The sequence below is a fragment of the Poromitra crassiceps genome (assembly GCF_964638095.1).
Source record: "Poromitra crassiceps genome assembly, chromosome: 15".
NCBI lineage: Eukaryota > Metazoa > Chordata > Actinopteri > Beryciformes > Melamphaidae > Poromitra > Poromitra crassiceps.
This window is the reverse complement of record NC_139634.1, coordinates 8396337-8414401: the sequence shown is the minus strand read 5'-3', so window position 1 is coordinate 8414401 and position 18065 is coordinate 8396337. Positions and strand designations below refer to the sequence as shown.

Here is an 18065-nt window from a genome sequence, read left to right as displayed (position 1 = left end):
TTAGACTGTAGAGGCACAGCTAAACTGCTCTGTATATAGATTGGTTATCATGATGTTAGCTATGCAAATAGCTGACTACATTTGAACATAAATTTGGTACAAAAGATTGTAAAATGGTATGGGCAAATTTCATGCAATTCGACCAATTGTGTGTGTGTGGGGGGGGGGGGCAGTGCAAGCAGGGCGAGGATGGAGGTGGGGGGTGAAGATTGGGAGATGCATGATGTGTGGATAGGGGAAGGGATGAGAGGGGAACGGGCACTGCACTAGTAGGCTAATTGGGGAGACTGGTAGGCAAGTCAACCATGTTCCATGTGCCAGAATGACTGTGTATTTATCGCAACTCAGTTAGCCTATGCTTGTTTCTGACAATGTTGCCTTAAGGTTGAATTATTCACCCAAATTGTTGATGCCATTGCCAATCAAATTGTGAAAATGTGTGTGCTGCAGCCACATTAAGCAGATTAAAACATTTCCTGAATAAATCACATAAAATAAGAAAACAGAAATAAGAAATAGAACAATTTATAATTATTTATATTCAAAACTCTAGATATGACTGTATTTTCTACATTCTCAGTAAAAAATTAATCTACAGGAGGCTACGTGTAGCAACAGTCAGGATTGGACACACGAAGGCGCCATTTCCATGCGCACAGAGATGAGAGGCACTTGGCTAAAATATATATGTATGAAAAATATCAACAAGAAAAACACGGCAAGTCAACTGCCAAATTCAAATCCTTCTCGTGTGAATAAATGAATCCTCCCAACTTCACGTGGAGTTTGACCTTACGTGAGGATCTGAACAGGTCGTCTGACTGTCTCAGGACGCAAATATTTCAGGCTATATATAACCTAGTTTTCATGGAACACGCTCCGATCATAAAGCAGACTGGGACGATTCAAAACCTAATCTAATCGGTGTGCGTGCAGACAAAATGAAACACATGTAGTTAGTTAAATCAAAAGGGGCTCGTCAGTCTGTAGCCCCGCGTGTACGAGCTGTTCCACATCTTCATTACGCACAGAAGAGCACCCACATGGACGAGCTCTCCTGCTATATGGACACATTGGGCAGCCAGTGTGCACAAGACCTTTGGTGTTTCAGGACGAGGCGAAGGACGACAGATAAGCTTTCTTGATCTTTTTCACACAGGAGCCAACTAAAATCCCCTGCGCTCAGGCATATCATCGTCATATCATCAATGGCGCGATAGGGTTCCTCCTCGCGTCGGGAGGAGAGATGACTTTGGCCCGGTAAAAGTTCAGCACTTAGAAAGCGTGAAGTCTTTTCTGCGCCATGGTCGCCGCATCCTGACTGAGGGGGGGGTGGGTGGCATTATGGATTTGGAGGCGAATGTGAGCGGCTGTTTGTCCCGGCTGAATGAGAGCCAGCCTGGGCTGCACAGCTCTTCCGCTGGAGTGGCCACTGCGCTGGCCAGCGTGCTGATCTTCACCATAGTGGTGGACATCCTGGGCAATGTGCTCGTCATTCTGTCTGTGTACAGGAACAAGAAGCTCAGGAATGCAGGTGAGCAGCTGGGGGGGACTGGGGACGGGGGGCTGGGGGCTGGGGTTGGGGGGGGGGGGGGGGTGTAAAATGTTAAAGACCCTGGAAACCGAAATCCACAAAAACCTTCTAACTATGTCATTTAGGGTTTAGGGTTCATCATCGTTCAAATTTGGCTGGTGGCTAAGTGGCTTATTAACATAATGTTCCTGTGGTGTGAAGAACTCAAAATGCACCTTTATTTTGGGTTTCCAGGGTCTTTAAGTGTGTTTGAATTTTGTCAGGAGCAAAAAAGAAATGCTTGATTTGTTTTGTTGTTTCTAATCGTGCAAATGGAAGATGGGAGAAGGCAAGAGTGTATTATCTCTGTGGAATGAAGTCTAAGATAAACTGGCTGTTTACTGAAGTTATATGTAATTCTTTTATCATTTAAATTATTATTATTATTTTCCTGTACATTATGCTAAATAATTGACCATTTCTTTATTCATTTACATTCTAGCCATGGTTCAAATTCAATCACCTGTGCAGAATGAGTCATGCTTTATCAGTGATTCTCAACCTTTTTCATACCAACGACCACAATTTATTCCACAGAGCCACAGTCGCTCTCAGCCAAATATTTGTATTGTTTTTGTTTTATTGTTTTATTGATAGTCCATGACTGTATTGTAGGCCTATATACTATATACTATATATATACTGTTTTGATCATAGCTTTCTAGCTCTACCTATTATAGGTAGGGTTAGAAAGCTATGATCAAAACAGTATTTTCTTCTACATTCTCTAATTGTGCTAAGTGTTAACTTCTTGCAAATTAACAATTAATCTGTAGAGAACCACTGCTTCAGAAATGATAGTGTGGTGTGCCATCAGGTGCAGACTTGGCCTGTAGAGTTGTTGGGCTATCTAACATGAGCCTCCAGCCTCAGAGTAAAGGAGTTTCCACAGTTTTCATATATCTCTTCTTAAAGGGATAGTTCAGATTTTTTTGATGTGTGGTTGTGTGGTTGCCGACAGTCAGTGTACTACATGCAGTAGAATGCAGCCGGCGCGGTCCTAGTTTGGAGAAATGGCAAGTAAAGCTGTCTGCTGAGTGTGGACAGGTCACAAGCAAAAAAAAACATAAAAAACAACAACAACAGAACAAAAACATAAAGAGCTTCCATACTGCTCACCTGGCATAATCCAAGTCTCCACAACCCCTGAGATGCCAAGTTGACTTGAAAATACGTACACACTGTTTAACTTAAATATAGCCATATGTGCAGCTGGAAGTGCTCAATTTCTTCCTCGAGCACAGTGCATATTTCAGCTAAAAACAGGAATGTGTTTTCAAGTCAATTTGGCATCTGAGGGGTTGTGGAGAACTTGGCTTACGCCAGGTGACCAGCATGGAAGCATTTTATGTTTTCTTTTCTTTGTATATATATTTTTTTACGTTTTTGCTCATACTCTGTTCACACACAGCAGATGACAGCTCTACTTGTGTGACGCAGCTGCATTCTACATGTAGTAAACTGACTGTCGACAAGTACCTCATACAACCCCACATCAAAAAATCGGAACTATCCCTTTAATAATAATATAACCCCCCTTCCCCGTCCACCTGGCTTTATCATTGGATTTCCAACTCAGATAAATCACATCAAGACCTGTAGTTTCCCATGAGCACCAGAGATAAGTTTGTCTGGCTTCCGTGTCCTTTCCTATATGGATTTATGTGGCACACGCTCTCGTATTTTATTGCGTTATGTTATGAAGTGTGCTTATGAAGGTGAAGAAGAACATCATATTTTTATGGTCTCTCTGATTCCATGTCAATGTCCTATGTCAGCCCCTCACATAATGCTGAGTTATATAACACCCTGCACAATCCAGGAGATGAGAAATCAAGTCTATTTCCATGACCTAAACCAGGGGTTCTCAAACCTTTCAGTCAAAATGGACCCCTAAACTGAGACAAATTAGACCACGGACACTCCTTTGATAAGATTTTGTCCCAGGGTCCCCATCTCACAAACACTTTCTATCAAGATCATGTCCATAATGCATTATGAGCACATTCATAAGACATTATAATGCATTTATAAGGCTTTATAAGACCTTTATAAATGTTTATAATCATACATGGCAGCTTATAATAAGGGTTATAAAGTAAATGGTGGACATAATGTATTATAAGTTCAGCATTCATAATGCTTTATACCTCCAGGCCAAAGTGACAACAGTGTTTGAAAGAATGATATTTTTTACTACTGCTCATAAGTCCTCATATCTGTGTTTACAATGCATTATAAGTGGTGGACATAATGTATTATAATAAACATCAATAATACGCTATAGCATGACTTTCTGAGCTTTAAGTAAAGTGACAACACTATCAGGTTATTAACAATTGTATGATACTATAGCACACTTATGAGCAGTAGTTGCTGTCTGGAATTAAAGTGGAGAACAAGAAAGATTATTCTTTTAAACACTGTTGTCGCAAACCACCTGGAAACGACCTCACGCCCACTCTGCAGGTCGGATTTGGCTGAAAATCGGTCAGATGGTTATGATCTGGGGGAAGGTCATAGGCAGGTTGCAAAGTCCTGGAAACCATCTAGAAAGTCCTGGAAACCACCAAGACACCACCACCATTTCTGGCCCAACAAAAGGCGCAGTTGTATTTGCTACAGTACAGTATGTGCCCATTTAAAACTGCGGGCAACACTGGGTACATTGCAAGTCAGCCATACTGTGTATTATGTTTGTACGCATCCCAAAGGAAAACATGCATCTCCTTTCCTGATATAAAACAGATAAGATGATGAATGGACAAATTATAAAATGATAATCAAAAGTCATGGGGGACAAATCATCTTCTATGCATTGACGTCATGGGGAAAGCCACAGACATAATCGTCCATGCATCCAGGCCCTGCAGTGATAGTCTATGTCTGCAGGTCTCTCATAAACACACATCATAAAACAAAAACAGAACGTGCTTTTTGATTCAGACGCCAACGATCGTAAATACACAGGCGGCCATTCTCACTCCATTTGAACCACATGATTTGTATGTGCTTAAATCTTTACAGAAGAGACGGAGGCTCAAAAGCCTTGAAGACAGGTCAGAATGTATTAGAATGCGTTCTTCTGTTCTTGAATATTGTACAGCACAGAGCAAACACCATTGCATGTCTGTTCAACCGTTATCCAGCAGCTTACATGCATATTAGCTAAAAGACAAAGTCCATGCAGTCCTTCTGTTCTGCTGAGGCAAACGACTAGACTCAATGATCACAATGCCATGCTAATGAGAACGTGCGAATGGGGCGCTGGGGGTGCAGGTCGCTTAGGTCGCTCGCTATTTGGCATAACGAGCTTTGTTTCCAATACATGACATAACATTTTCTGGCACAGCTAAAAAGCGGTTTGGGGAGACGTTACGGGGGCCCATACAATAATTTGATTATCTGGTATACATTGAGAAGATTACAGTTGACTGGGCCCAAACAACATAGCAGGAGGAGACTAAATGGCCTGTTCAAAAGCCCATCCATACGACTATGTAGGTAATTTTACTCTACCGAGAGTAAAGACGAATACTATCAAACATGTCATGGATGGAATTCACTCCCTGGACACATTACACAAATACACATTCAAACTAGATTGATCTGAATAGAGAATTGATAAATATGCTATAATCATATGAATTGGATTGGCTGCAGTATTATGCGCTAATGGAACTGTATTGTTTGATTATATTGCTGAATTGCTTATTATATAATAATGAATAATTAACTTGTTTAAAAAAAGTACTAATTTGAAAAGCATTCATGACTTGTGTAGCCTACATTCAATGACTCTTGTTAAAATAGCATTGCATTTGGTGAAGAGCACATTATGACTTGTTTTAAGACTCGAAACTAAAAGTGTATGACTTGGACTTGACTTGGCACTTGTGAGTGTTATAGAAAAACACGGGTAGCGAGCACACTCAAAAATGGATTAAAAACTCACTGGGTGCAGGGCGAGCAAAGAGTTCAGTGAAGAGAGAAGCCAGCACTCCAAATGTCCTTTCAAATGATATAATTAGTTCCTCAAACCTGGTCAGCAGACAACGAGCGTTTCAGTCAAAGACCTTCCTCAGCGTTGACGTCTGAGGAGCTAATTAAATCACTTGTCAATGTTGACTCGTGACTTGGGTGCAAAGACTTGCGACTGACTTGTGACTTGCAAAAACAATGACTTGTTCCCACCTCTGATAATTATGCGAGGTCACTGATGGGAAAGACCAATTTTATAATCAAATTTCCTTTTATATTTTCCTTTTCATTCCTTTATTTTTGTTTTTGTTTTCATGTTGGTACTTTGCAGATGATATGAAAGCCTGAAACAGATGAAAAATCATAATTTTGATGAGCAATAACTACCTCAAAGGACATTGATTTGAATAACTGTACTGTTGTGCAGTGTATTGTTTCATCTTGCCATGTCGATATAATGTTGCATGTAAATATATTGTACATGTTACTGTATGTACTGTACATATATTGTACATGTTACTGTATGTACTGTACATATATTGTACATGTTACTGTATGTACTGTGCATGTAAATATATTGTATTAAAGTGCACAGTATGTACTGTGCACTTTAAGAATAGCTGCAGCTAATAGGGATCCTAATAAACGAAACAAAACGATGTGTCACTCTGTCCTCCTCTAATGGGACTGACTGGCCGGCTGTGTCCTGTTGCTCCGCACGTGTGTGAGAAGCAACCTGAAACTCGGAGAGCACCTCCAGGTGAAGCTCATGTAACCCGCGTCGTGTTAGTCCCCCGCAGCCGGGAATCAAACTCACAACCTTCTCTCTCCGGCATGGGAGGCGGACGCTCTAGCGAGGAGGCTAAAACCCTAGCATCTGTCTCTAGCACGTCTCTCGAGGTCTTTTGGCTTTTAGCTTTAGGCCTCTACTCGCTGCACAGCACTGCCCACAGGCTAACGTCACACCCAGAGCCTCTGCTGTTATCTCCTGCTAACTTTGAAGTGTGTTCCTCACAGACTGATGTCACTACTACCCCCCCCCCCCCCCATCCACAATCTCCGCTTCTTAACGAGCTATTTATAGGTCAAATGGAGAGGTCAAGGAGGTTTCAAAGTAAAATGCCTTTAATTGAATGGGCTAGAATCATTCAAATGATATTTTCTAATAAAAATTCTAAATGCTTACGTTTCCTCTGTGGGGTTCTCAGGACTTGGGGGGGGGGGGTGCCTGTGAGCAGTCTGCTGGCTTTGAAGGTAGCAGTGATTCTTCATCAAACTCAGTCTTAATTGTACATTTGTCTTCAGGTACAAACCCTGAAGAAGGCGCAAGCCGACAGGCGTTGGTGTATTTTAATGATTCTAGCCCATTAAATTAAAGGCCTTTTTTACTTTCAAACCTCCTTGAGTGCCTGGTGGACCTGGATTCTTTTTATGCCTTTTTGCTCGTACGTTTTCCTCTCCATTTGATCATGTTGGTGGTTTGAGGGCCTCCAGCAGCGCTCCTGCCACTTCTCTCTTTTCTTTTTGAAGCTATTTATAGTGTTGGCTCCTCTCCATAATATGAATGTTTAATTGTGGGGTGTTTGTGAAAGGAAAACATGAACACAAGCAGGGGGAGATGATTGTCACCAGCAGCTGTGCTGTGTGGGAGCTTCTCCTCTCCTTACACAATACAGTGGGGCTTCTAAGCTGGATGGTTGATGCTGTGCGAAGGAGCTGCTCGTTCACATGCACAGCACAACACAGCACAATACAGCACGCGTTTGCATTTAGAAGGGCCCACACACTGTGAGTCATATAGTATATAATTTAGATCGAGTACTTCCTTATATTGCACACACACACATGCGCGCGCGCACGCACACACACACATGCACACGCACACGCACACGCACACGCACACACACACACACACACACACACACACACACACACACACACACACACACACACACACTTGCATGAGATCAATGTGTCATGTGGAGACGGCTAAAAACGTGCCACCTCCTCTCTTTCTGCTCGACATCGTGTTCAGTGGTGCTTTGCCTCTTCCGAGAGCGGCGGGACGTTTCTGCTCTGCTTCACCTGAGCACCTTCTCCTTACTCTGTGTCCCTCTGCCACTCACCACTTAACCCCCCTCCTTACACACACACACACACACACACACACACACACACGCACACGCTCGCACACACACACACACACACACACACACACACACCTGCACGCATATACACACACACACACAAGCTCAGTGGCCTTGTTGTTTGAGTGTCCGCCCTGAGACGGGGAGGTTGTGAGTTCGATCCCTGGCCGAGTCATACCAAAGACTATAAAAATGGGACCCATTGCCTCCCTGCTTGGCACTCAGCATCAAAAGGGTTGGAATTGGGGGGTTAGATCACCAAATGATTCCCTAATCTACATAGGCTACAGGCCTAATCTGTGGATTTCATAAATGTACAAATGCAACTTTTTATTCTGGTGAGCAGGATGGCTGGTGCTGTGTTGTCGCACTGCAAGCTCCCGACTGGCTGCTGCCTGGTGGGTGCTGCTGCTGGCACATGTGGGATCCTAAGTAATACAGAAATCTGTTCACGTCCCCCTATCTTTCCTCATAGTTGGTGACAATTGGTACACAATAATATTCACATTTCACAGGTTTAGCAGGTCTCCTGAAGCGTGCAAATCAAATAAGATCGTCAGCCGGACACAAACGCTGCCATTATATAGAGTGTTAACAACAGACTTTCCCACTGGGGCTGACCATACTAAAAATACATGATGTTCTCATGGAGAACGAGAGAGAGAGAGAGAAGATGAGGGTCAGCAGATGGGGGAAAGAAAGACAGAATGAGTGTGCATGAGAATGAGTGTGCATGAGAATGAGTGTGCATGAGAATGAGTGTGCACGTGCTTGTGTGGCCGTGACAGCCAGGAGCTGGGGCAGCAGGCGGGGGCAGGAGGAGGATTTGGGGATCGGAGGTTGTGGATGGACTTCATTTTTTGCTAAGGCACACATCAGTCCCTCTACATAAACCCCAAGAAGCTCAACATTGAAGTGTCCAGTGGGAGTTAATTGAGTCGGTGGACTTACTACCTGAAAGTCAGAAGCCCATGAAATTGACAGCATCCAGCCATAGGGGATATCACTTAGCACACTACACCTGTCTCCTCGTCCCAGCAGCTAGTGGAGCACATTTCATTTTCTAATGCGATAAGCACCAGAGGGGACGTCCAGGTGTGAACTAATGAAGTGCACTTTAATTCCGTGGAAAGTCTCAAATGTTATAATTACTTCCATTTCGGCAGGGGAGCTGTCATCTTCTTAAAGGGACAGCTCACCCTAAAGTCCAAAATACAGATTTTTCCTCTCACCTGCAGTGCTATTTATCCATCTATATCGTTTTGTGTTAGTTGCCTGAGTCTTGAAGATATCGGCCGCAGAGATGTCTGCCTTCTCTTGAATACAATGGAACTGGATGGCACTCGGCTTGTAGTGCTCAAAGCACCAAAAAAAAAATACATTTGAAAAACTCAACAGCATTGTCTCTTTCCAGAAATCATGACCCAGTTACACAAGATAATCAATCCACAGACTTTGTTGTGAGCAGTTTCATGTAGGAACTATTTTCTTTTACAGTCTCATGTAGGAACTAGCTAGCAGCTAGCGGGTGTAGTTCCTCCATGAAACTGCTCATAACGAGGTCTGTGGATTATCTTGAGTAACGGGGTCATGATTTCTGGAAAGAGACATTGCTGTTGAGTTTATCAAATGTATTTCTTTGGCACTTTGAGCACCACAAGTCGAGTGCCATCCACTTCCTTTGTATTGGAGAGAAGGCAGAAACTCTAGGGTGAGCTGTCCCTTTAAAGTTTGCACAATTCACTATCTTGCTCACATGTTCCCAAGATTAGTCGCGACAAATTGAAACTGTCTCGGCCCAACCGTGTTCAGATGGGCCGATTCCTCTCAGGGGCAGCGAGTCGTATATTCTCAGACGCAGGAGGTCTGATTGGTACATGTTGTTTCTTTATGATGACGATGATGTTTTTGGCTGGCTTCACAGCGGGCTACATCACCAAAGGCAGCTCGTGTCAGTTTGGATCTTAAACATTTCACAGAAAACTCTCACACGAGTTCATGAAGTAGTCACTACTAATTCATCGCGGGTAATAATGCCCTTGCTGAAAGGCTATTTTTTGCTTATTTATGATGTGTGCAAGTCAAATGTAATCTAATTTGGAATATGAAAGTGTAGTAATAATCCATGTGCTGACGTTCAATTGGATTCCGGCAATGCCAACACTCGACACATTTTTTTTTTTTATCTTTCTTTCAAAGGTGTGTAAATATAGCCGGATGAATCAAAGGCTGGTATTCTCGCCAGTCTCGCTCTGCCGGTCAGGTTTCCACTCCGGCTCTTTGGAAGTGACGGGATACAGAGACAGAGACAGTGGCTTTGACAGAGAGGGACATGTGCCCTTGAGATTGATATGTACACATCACAGCCATGCGAGTCGTCGGAATGCAAATCCACTCGAGCGACCGCCGGCGCAGGCTTTCATTTTGTCTTTTGGATTGATTATCTCGTGCGCTATCATTTCATTATGTACCTATTTTTATTGCAGCATGCCCCCCAACCCCCCTGCCCCCCTCCCTCCCCCGCGCCCCCTGTGTTTCCTGGCATTGCTCTTTTCATGTTTTGAGAGCTATTCAAAGTGCATAAATATGCCAACACGAAATTGCACCTATTTGATTATTTCTTTGATTTCAACGTTAAGTGTTTCATATGTTTTTGAGGCTGCCATGGCCCGGAGTGCACTGGATGATGACGTCTTATCCTTATTCAGTTATGCAAAGCTAAATCGTTCACTGCTGCACCGTCTTATGATTCAGCCAAAGATTGTTTACGTGTGGCAGACAGACATAAACAGAAAGAGGGGGAAGGAGGGGGAGAGAGAGAGAGAGAGAGAGAGAGAGAGAGAGAGAGAGAGAGAGAGAGAGAGAGAGAGAGAGAGAGAGAGAGAGAGAGAGAGAGAGAGAGAGAGAGAGAGAGAGAGAGGCGGCTGTAGCTCAGGAGGTAGAGCGGGTCGTCCACTAATCGCTTTGGATAAAAGGGGTAGGTGGTTCGATTCCCGCCTCCTCTAGTCTGCATGTCGAAGTGTCCTTGGGCAAGACACTGAACCCCAAATTGCTCCCGATGGTGTGCCAGCACCCTGCGTGGTAGCCTGCCGCCATCGGTGTATGAATGGGCGAATGTACCTACTGATTGTAAAGCGCTTTGGATAAAAGCGCTATATAAATGCAGGCCATTTACCATTTTACCATTTACCATTTAGAGAGAGAGAGAGAGATCTCTTGATATTCATAGGATGATCTCTTGACTATATGGGGAGACTTTCTTTAAATGAGAAAATCATTTGATTTATTAGAAGAGTTCCCATGCTTGACAGTTACTATGAGGGCATGTGACCAGTTTATTACACAGCCAGTGGTTTCAATCAAGTCTAAAGGCAGCCGGCAAGTCAGCTGTCCCTGGTGGCCACTAACCAATCAGCATTCAGGTTAAGCTGGAAAAGTGCTCTGTTCAACACGCTGCTGATGATAATTATAGCTGCTCCCAAAGATATCAGCAGGCATGACTCTATAGAGAGCCAAAGTGAACGTCACTTCCTGCTTCAGCACTGTACCAGAGATTTTCGTCCGCCATTTATTTTCCCATAGACATTTCGTAAAATGCTTATAAAAATAGTTTTACTTAGTCAAACCAAACGGTTCAGATAAATTTAGAAACAGGAGAGACCACATAACATTTCATTCAGACCAAAATGTAAAAAAAACTGCGGATAAAAAAAAAAAAAAAAATCGATGTTGTTTTTTAGTATTGGTGTGAGTGAAATGTTCTATGGTCTCTCCCCATTCTAAATATAGCTGAACCGTTTGGTTTGACAAAGTAAAACTATTTCGGTAACACTTTATTCATTTGGTAGAGACTAATAATCTTGCGTTCTTGCGGCCAAGGGTTCAAACCTCACCTGGAACAACTCTTGTATTTATTTGTTATAGGTAGGGTGACGGTAACTAATGGTAAGATAATCATGAAGTAATGATGTATTCCCTAGTAACAACTAAGTATGAAGCCCTGCTTTACTTGAGGGGGCACACATATGGTAACTAATGGTGAAGTAATCATTAACTAATGATTAATTCCCTAGTAACAACTATGGTAACTAATAGTCTGTTCTTAAGTAACTATCCATTAACTACTCATGAACTAGCGGAAAAAAATTAAGGAAGTGATCATTACTTACTGGTTCATTAACATGGTAACTAATGGTCAGTTCTTAAGTAACTACCATTAAGGATCTTTAAGGAACTACCATTAAGGGTCATTAAGGAACTACCCATTAACTACTCATGAACTAGCAAAAGATTATTATTTTTTTTTATTTTTTTAATTAAAGGAAGTAACCATTACTTACTGGTTCGTTAACATGGTAACTAATGGTCAGTTCTCAAGTAACTACCATTAAGGAACTACCTATTAACTATTCATGAACTAATCATGAACTAATGGTTTGTTCCTGACTCGTTCCTTAGTAACTACCCAATTTTTGTGTTACAGTATTGTAAAGTGTTACCACTATAAGCATTTTTACTAAATGTGTATGTGAAAATAAATGGCGGATAAAAATCTCTGGTACAGTGCTGAAGCAGGAAGTGACGTTCACTTTGGCTCTCTATATCTGGTATCCAGGCATGAGAATGCTCCTCTACGGTTGGATGTTTCACACTTCAGTGCTGCGAGTTTGGGCCAAGTTGCTTAATTAAACAGAGAGAGGCACTGGTCCACTCAATGTTTTAATAATGGATGCCGACAAAACAAAGACACTCGTCTGGCGGGCGGCATCAAAGCGATCCGCTCAGCGGTGTATTACCTCATCCTCTTTGACCATAAGAGGGAGAGAGGGGGTTGAGCTGGGGGAGAGCTTGCGCCATAGCATGCCCGCCCTGTCCGGCACGCGCGCTAACACCGAGCCGCATGATGTCAGCATGGAATCAAACCTCAAATACACACAGCGAGTAGCCTAATGTGAGCATCACAGATACAATCTGACAGATTTGACCATGGAACTGACTCTATAGGAGGAAAAAAAAAAATATATATATATATATATATATATATATATATATATATATATATATATATATATATATATATATATATCTTTTTTTTTAAATCTCAGCAGGCTTTAGAGCTAACCTGATACTGCCAGATGGTTTGTTTTCCCATAACCATCTGGGAACGAGTCGGAAACCGTTTCAAAGGGGCAGGCACTTTCAAAAAATACCTGGCAGGTGATTGGATGAACCATCTGTCTATCACGTCTATCACAGGCTCGCTTATAGAGGGTATGCACACCCACTGGAACACGCCCCCTCAATCGGGAACGAGTGTCAAAATGAGTGTCAAGTTCCTCCCTGAGCAGCAGGTGTCACTTATCTAGGCTGATTACTGCATTCAAGCTCAGTCTTGCTGTGACTCAGTGGGCGTGACCCCACAGTGACTTCTGCCTCTGTGACATCACATGCATACCCTCTATTGCTGTCGTCACGACTAGATCCCGCCCGTAGCCGTCCCTGGATGCTGATTGGTGCAAACCACTACTAGCGGTTTGGATTCAAACCAATAGATTGGAGCGTGGCAAGATGGATTTGTCATGTGATGGTGATCTCATGATCTCACGTGAATCCAGCCGCCTTGCGAGGTTTACTTGAGAACGACCCTGTTAGTGGAGCGAATCCCCGCTTGTCTTTCATCTGTGGCAGTTCCTCTCAAAAGTTCCTCCCAGAACTGTTTGGTCCGAAAGGACCATGAAACCTAGCCTGGTAAACCAGCCGGTCACGTGAACTCACATTTCATTTCGTTCCTCGTTTCCATCTGGCCCCAACCTTTCACCCAGTGTATCGCAGTGGGCGGAACTTGGGCAGGTGTACTTGCCTTGACAGACAACTCCTTCAGCCAATCAGCGTTGGATCCAGTCAAACCCAAATCCACTCGGGAGAACGGTAAAAACATATTTTCTACCGAGAAACTCTTTAATTGTTGTTATTGAGTCTATTTCTGCAACAACAAACGTTGACATTACTCCTCGAGACGGACATGCAAGGAGGCGGCCATTATTGTTTTGCTAGTGGCGTTCCTGATTGGCCGCTTACGATGTCAACTACGAGGCGGGTCGCTGATTGGCTCGTCCGCTTTGCCGTTTCTGCAGAAGCACTCCCAGGGCTTGAGGCCAAACGGGGACGAAGAACGAAATGAAATGCGAGTTCATGTGACCGGCTGGTTTACCAGGCTACATGAAGCCCATGACCAAAATAGTCATACATTCAGTTTTGTGTTATATTTAAAAGGGACACTTCTGTAACTGTAGCTTAACTCAAAATCAACTCTCAATAAGTGTCAAAGTAAATGAATGTCTGCAACACTGTTTACATTTTCCGGATATGTGTGAGATCATTGTGCAAAATAAATCTGCATTGTTTTTCAGTGTAGTGTCCCTTTAAGGTAGTAATTATTTGTGAAAATAAATAACCCTTTTTGCTAGGAACCCCTCAAGGACTCCTGGGCGCCACCCGGACCAAAAATCAGCAGAGGGCAGCAGGGGGGAATTAGCCTAGTACAATTGGGAGGAAAATGGGAGGGAAAAAATCTTGATAATAAATAAATAAATAAATAAATAAATAAATAACCTTTGCCATCAAAATATTTTGTACAATTGATAGGTTATAAGGACAGCAATAAGAAAGAAAAAAACGTTTATATTTCAGAATTTCCTTTTTTTCAGATTTTTATCCCATTTTCTATTGGGTCGCTGTTCCACCCTCTGCCGATCTGGGGAGAGCCGAAACTAGCACCATGCTTTCTATTCAGAACTGTATATACTGTAGGCGAGGATACTATTTTCATTGGCTTATTTACTAAGTTACTGAATTATACATAATTTTATAATAATAATCACAGTCTTGATCCATAGCCAGATTAAAATGAAATACACCCAGGATCAAATCTTGTTATTGGTTTACTTTATTGGTTTATTTTAGCTTTGGTTCCAAAACAACATACTGTGTTCTCCCTGAGGTGCAGGGGTTATAATAGGCCTTGAACACCGCCGCGATTGATGGCAAGCATGTGTTTTAAATCCACTCACATGATATCTGCCACTCAACTCTGTTGTTACAGCTGTTGACGGGCTTTGCAAATAACCTTTTGCCTTACATTTCTACCTCAGGAGGTAATTTCAGTTTCTGTCAACCCTGGAATTAACTGCTGATGTGCAAAAGTAGTGAAACACAGCACACATACATATCACATTGAAAAACAACAACTTTAAAGTCCCTTACAGAAATACATACTCGTTCTGGCCAGTGAAGTATAGTACTGTACATGAGAGGTCTCTCACAGTAGGTATATTAAGAATTAATTGTGTCATAAGGATCTGTGTCATTGTGAAAAGGTGGACTGCTATATGTATATTATATGTACATACACTATGTACATGTATATTATACAGTATGTACATACACTATATGTACATTTCTATTATATGTACATACACTATATGTACATGTATATTATGTATACTAAGCAGCTTTCACACAGGATACATTTGTAATGAATTGCATCATCCAAGCAAAACTTATAGGAAGCAAAAGCATATAAATTGGCTGCAGGCCAGATGTGATTGAATTGCAGTTTACTACATGTTTTTTGTTATCCATATCTATCCTTCATATCTGACAGGGCATTAGTAGAAGATGTACTGTTTTATTTCGCCCGCCCAGAGCAGCCACACTGTAACAATGTTAGATGTCATTTTGTATGATCCATGTCTTCTGACGAGATCCAGTGTCACACCGCCATCAGTTCAGACCCTCAAGAAGAACGGATCTGATTTGGAGGTAATCAGATCCTGAAATCCTCCATGTCCTGTTTTAATAAATCTTAATGGAGTGTTTAACTGTGTTGTCCCTGAGGGCAAATGGAGACTTGGAGAATAACCCAATTTGAGCATTTCGTTGAGATTACAGGGCCAATAAAATACAGACCTGGCAATACATCAGTGTTATTTCCGAACAGAATCAACATGTTTGTTGTAATGACTGATGACTCCAATCAGTTTCGTGAAGAAGTTTTGATAGTTTTATGCCTGTTACAGCGAAAAGAAAAAAGGGCTGCGTGTTAAGAGAGCTGTGACAACACAATGCGTATACCGTACACACTAGGATCCCAAATCCATGCAGCGAGGAACCGAGGAACCTTCAACCTGAGCCACAGAGAACACACTGAAGCTGCTCTCTGATGACGGGAAGTCGTAGTAACATTTCCATTGACCTAATTCAATTGAAGGAGTTTAAACGGAGGCAGAAAGTTAAAGAAGAGCGTTGTATGCCTTAGTTATAGTTTGGGATATGTTTTTTATGCATTTTTACAACATCATGTTTCAATAGTACGCGCCTTAGACCAGGAGTTCTTCTCCCTTGTTCTCCCCAGCTGCACTTGACCAATTCCCCCTGCTGTTCCAGTGGTTCCACCAGTTGTAGACTGACACATGCTTCCTCCGTTTCGATACAGTCGCCAGCCGCTCACCTGACAGCGAGGTGTTTCACCGGCAAGAAGTAGCGTGTGGGAGGATCACGCTATTCCCCCCCAGTTCCCCTCGCCCCAGAGCAGGCGCCTCGACCAACCAGAGGAGGCACTAGTACTAGTACAGCGACCCTTACATACAAGTCAGAGGTAACAGGGGGGCTCGAACCTGATGTGACCCCCGTGTGGGTAGGCAGGGAATCTACCGCTGCTGCACTACCTGGATGTTTTGTGTGCTATCCAATCCTTTGTCTCTTTCTGCAGGGAACATCTTCGTGGTGAGCCTCGCTGTAGCCGACCTGGTGGTGGCGCTGTACCCCTACCCTCTGGTCCTCATGGCCATCTTCCACGACGACTGGACCATGGGCGACCTGCACTGCCAGGCCAGCGGCTTCGTCATGGGCCTCAGCGTCATCGGCTCCATCTTCAACATCACGGCCATCGCCATCAACCGCTACTGCTACATCTGCCACAGCCTGCAGTACGACCGCCTGTACAGCCTGAGGAACACCTGCTGCTACCTGGGCCTCACCTGGCTGCTCACCGCCCTCGCCACCGTGCCCAACTTCTTTGTGGGCTCGTTGCAGTACGACCCGCGCATCTACTCCTGCACCTTCAGCCAGACGGTCAGCTCGTACTACACCATCTCGGTGGTGGTCATTCACTTCCTGATCCCGCTCCTGGTGGTGTCCTACTGCTACATGAGGATATGGGTGCTGGTCATTCAGGTGAAGCACCGGGTCAAACCGGAGCAAAGGACGAAACTGAAACCGAGCGACGTGAGGAACTTCCTGACCATGTTTATGGTGTTTGTGTTGTTTGCCGTGTGCTGGGCTCCGCTGAACCTCATCGGCCTGGCGGTGGCCATCGACCCGGCGAAGGTGGCGCCCAACATACCCGAGTGGCTCTTTGTCACGAGCTACTTCATGGCGTACTTCAACAGCTGCCTCAACGCCGTCATATACGGACTGCTGAACCAGAACTTCCGTAAAGAGTACAAGACGATCCTGCTGGCGCTGTGCATCCCCACTCGCTTGCTTCTCGTGGAGACCTCCAGGTGCGCTACGGAGGGCCTGAAGAGCAAGCCATCGCCGGCTTTAACAAACAATAACGTAGCGGAGGTCAATGTCTGAATGGTGTTGAGCTACGTCACCACAAATCGGAAATACTCTCACTAAGAGCGTTGTTATGTGGATGATTCACCTCGTGCCTTTTCATGAGTGTGTCATTTTTCTATTGTGAAGGTATCATCTGAGTAGGACACCACCTGGCCTGCCATCATATCTCCTTCTGCCTAATAGCACTTGAACATGAAGCTCCATGGTGAGAGCATCCGCTCACTCTGTTTAAAGGCAGACACCATAGAGCAACTAAGTGGCTAACAGACGATAAAGAGAGAGCCCGATAAATTGACAGTATTCACGAGAAACATGCTACTACAGAGCACCATGAGTGGTTGAGTGGTCGGGACTTGGCAGTGTAGCGCCGTCAAGGTTAGCCCGTAAATAGTAAGTCAATTCCTTGTAGCCTATCTGCTGGATGGGAAAGAATAACTTCTCCATTACGATTTCCATTCGATGGGAATGACTAACTTTCCGACGCGACGCCCCAGCCTGTCGTCTGCCCAACAATGACTCACTGCGTATATTTGCACAGATATAGAAGACGATGTGTAGCTAAGTCAACAACATATACCGACAAGCAAATAAATATATTTTCTGATGCGACTTGTGTCTTTTTCCGCTCTTGTTATGCCACAAGAATGATGTTTCCCTTCAATGTAATGCATCATCTAATTTTAGATTGTCCTTTTGTTCCATTGAGACGTGTGATGCCAGGCTCTTATTGTGAAGCCCTT

General features: G+C 43.4%; 1 protein-coding gene across 1 annotated transcript; it reads left to right on the top strand.

Moving 5' to 3' along the window:
• Positions 1 to 1344: 1344 nt before the first annotated feature.
• Positions 1345 to 17340, top strand: mtnr1c (melatonin receptor 1C; the record flags this gene model as incomplete). Its single annotated transcript, XM_083652203.1, has 2 exons — positions 1345 to 1534; positions 16472 to 17340. 2 exons carry the CDS (start codon positions 1345 to 1347, stop codon positions 17338 to 17340), a joined length of 1059 nt encoding a protein of 352 aa, XP_083508329.1.
• Positions 17341 to 18065: the final 725 nt, after the last annotated feature.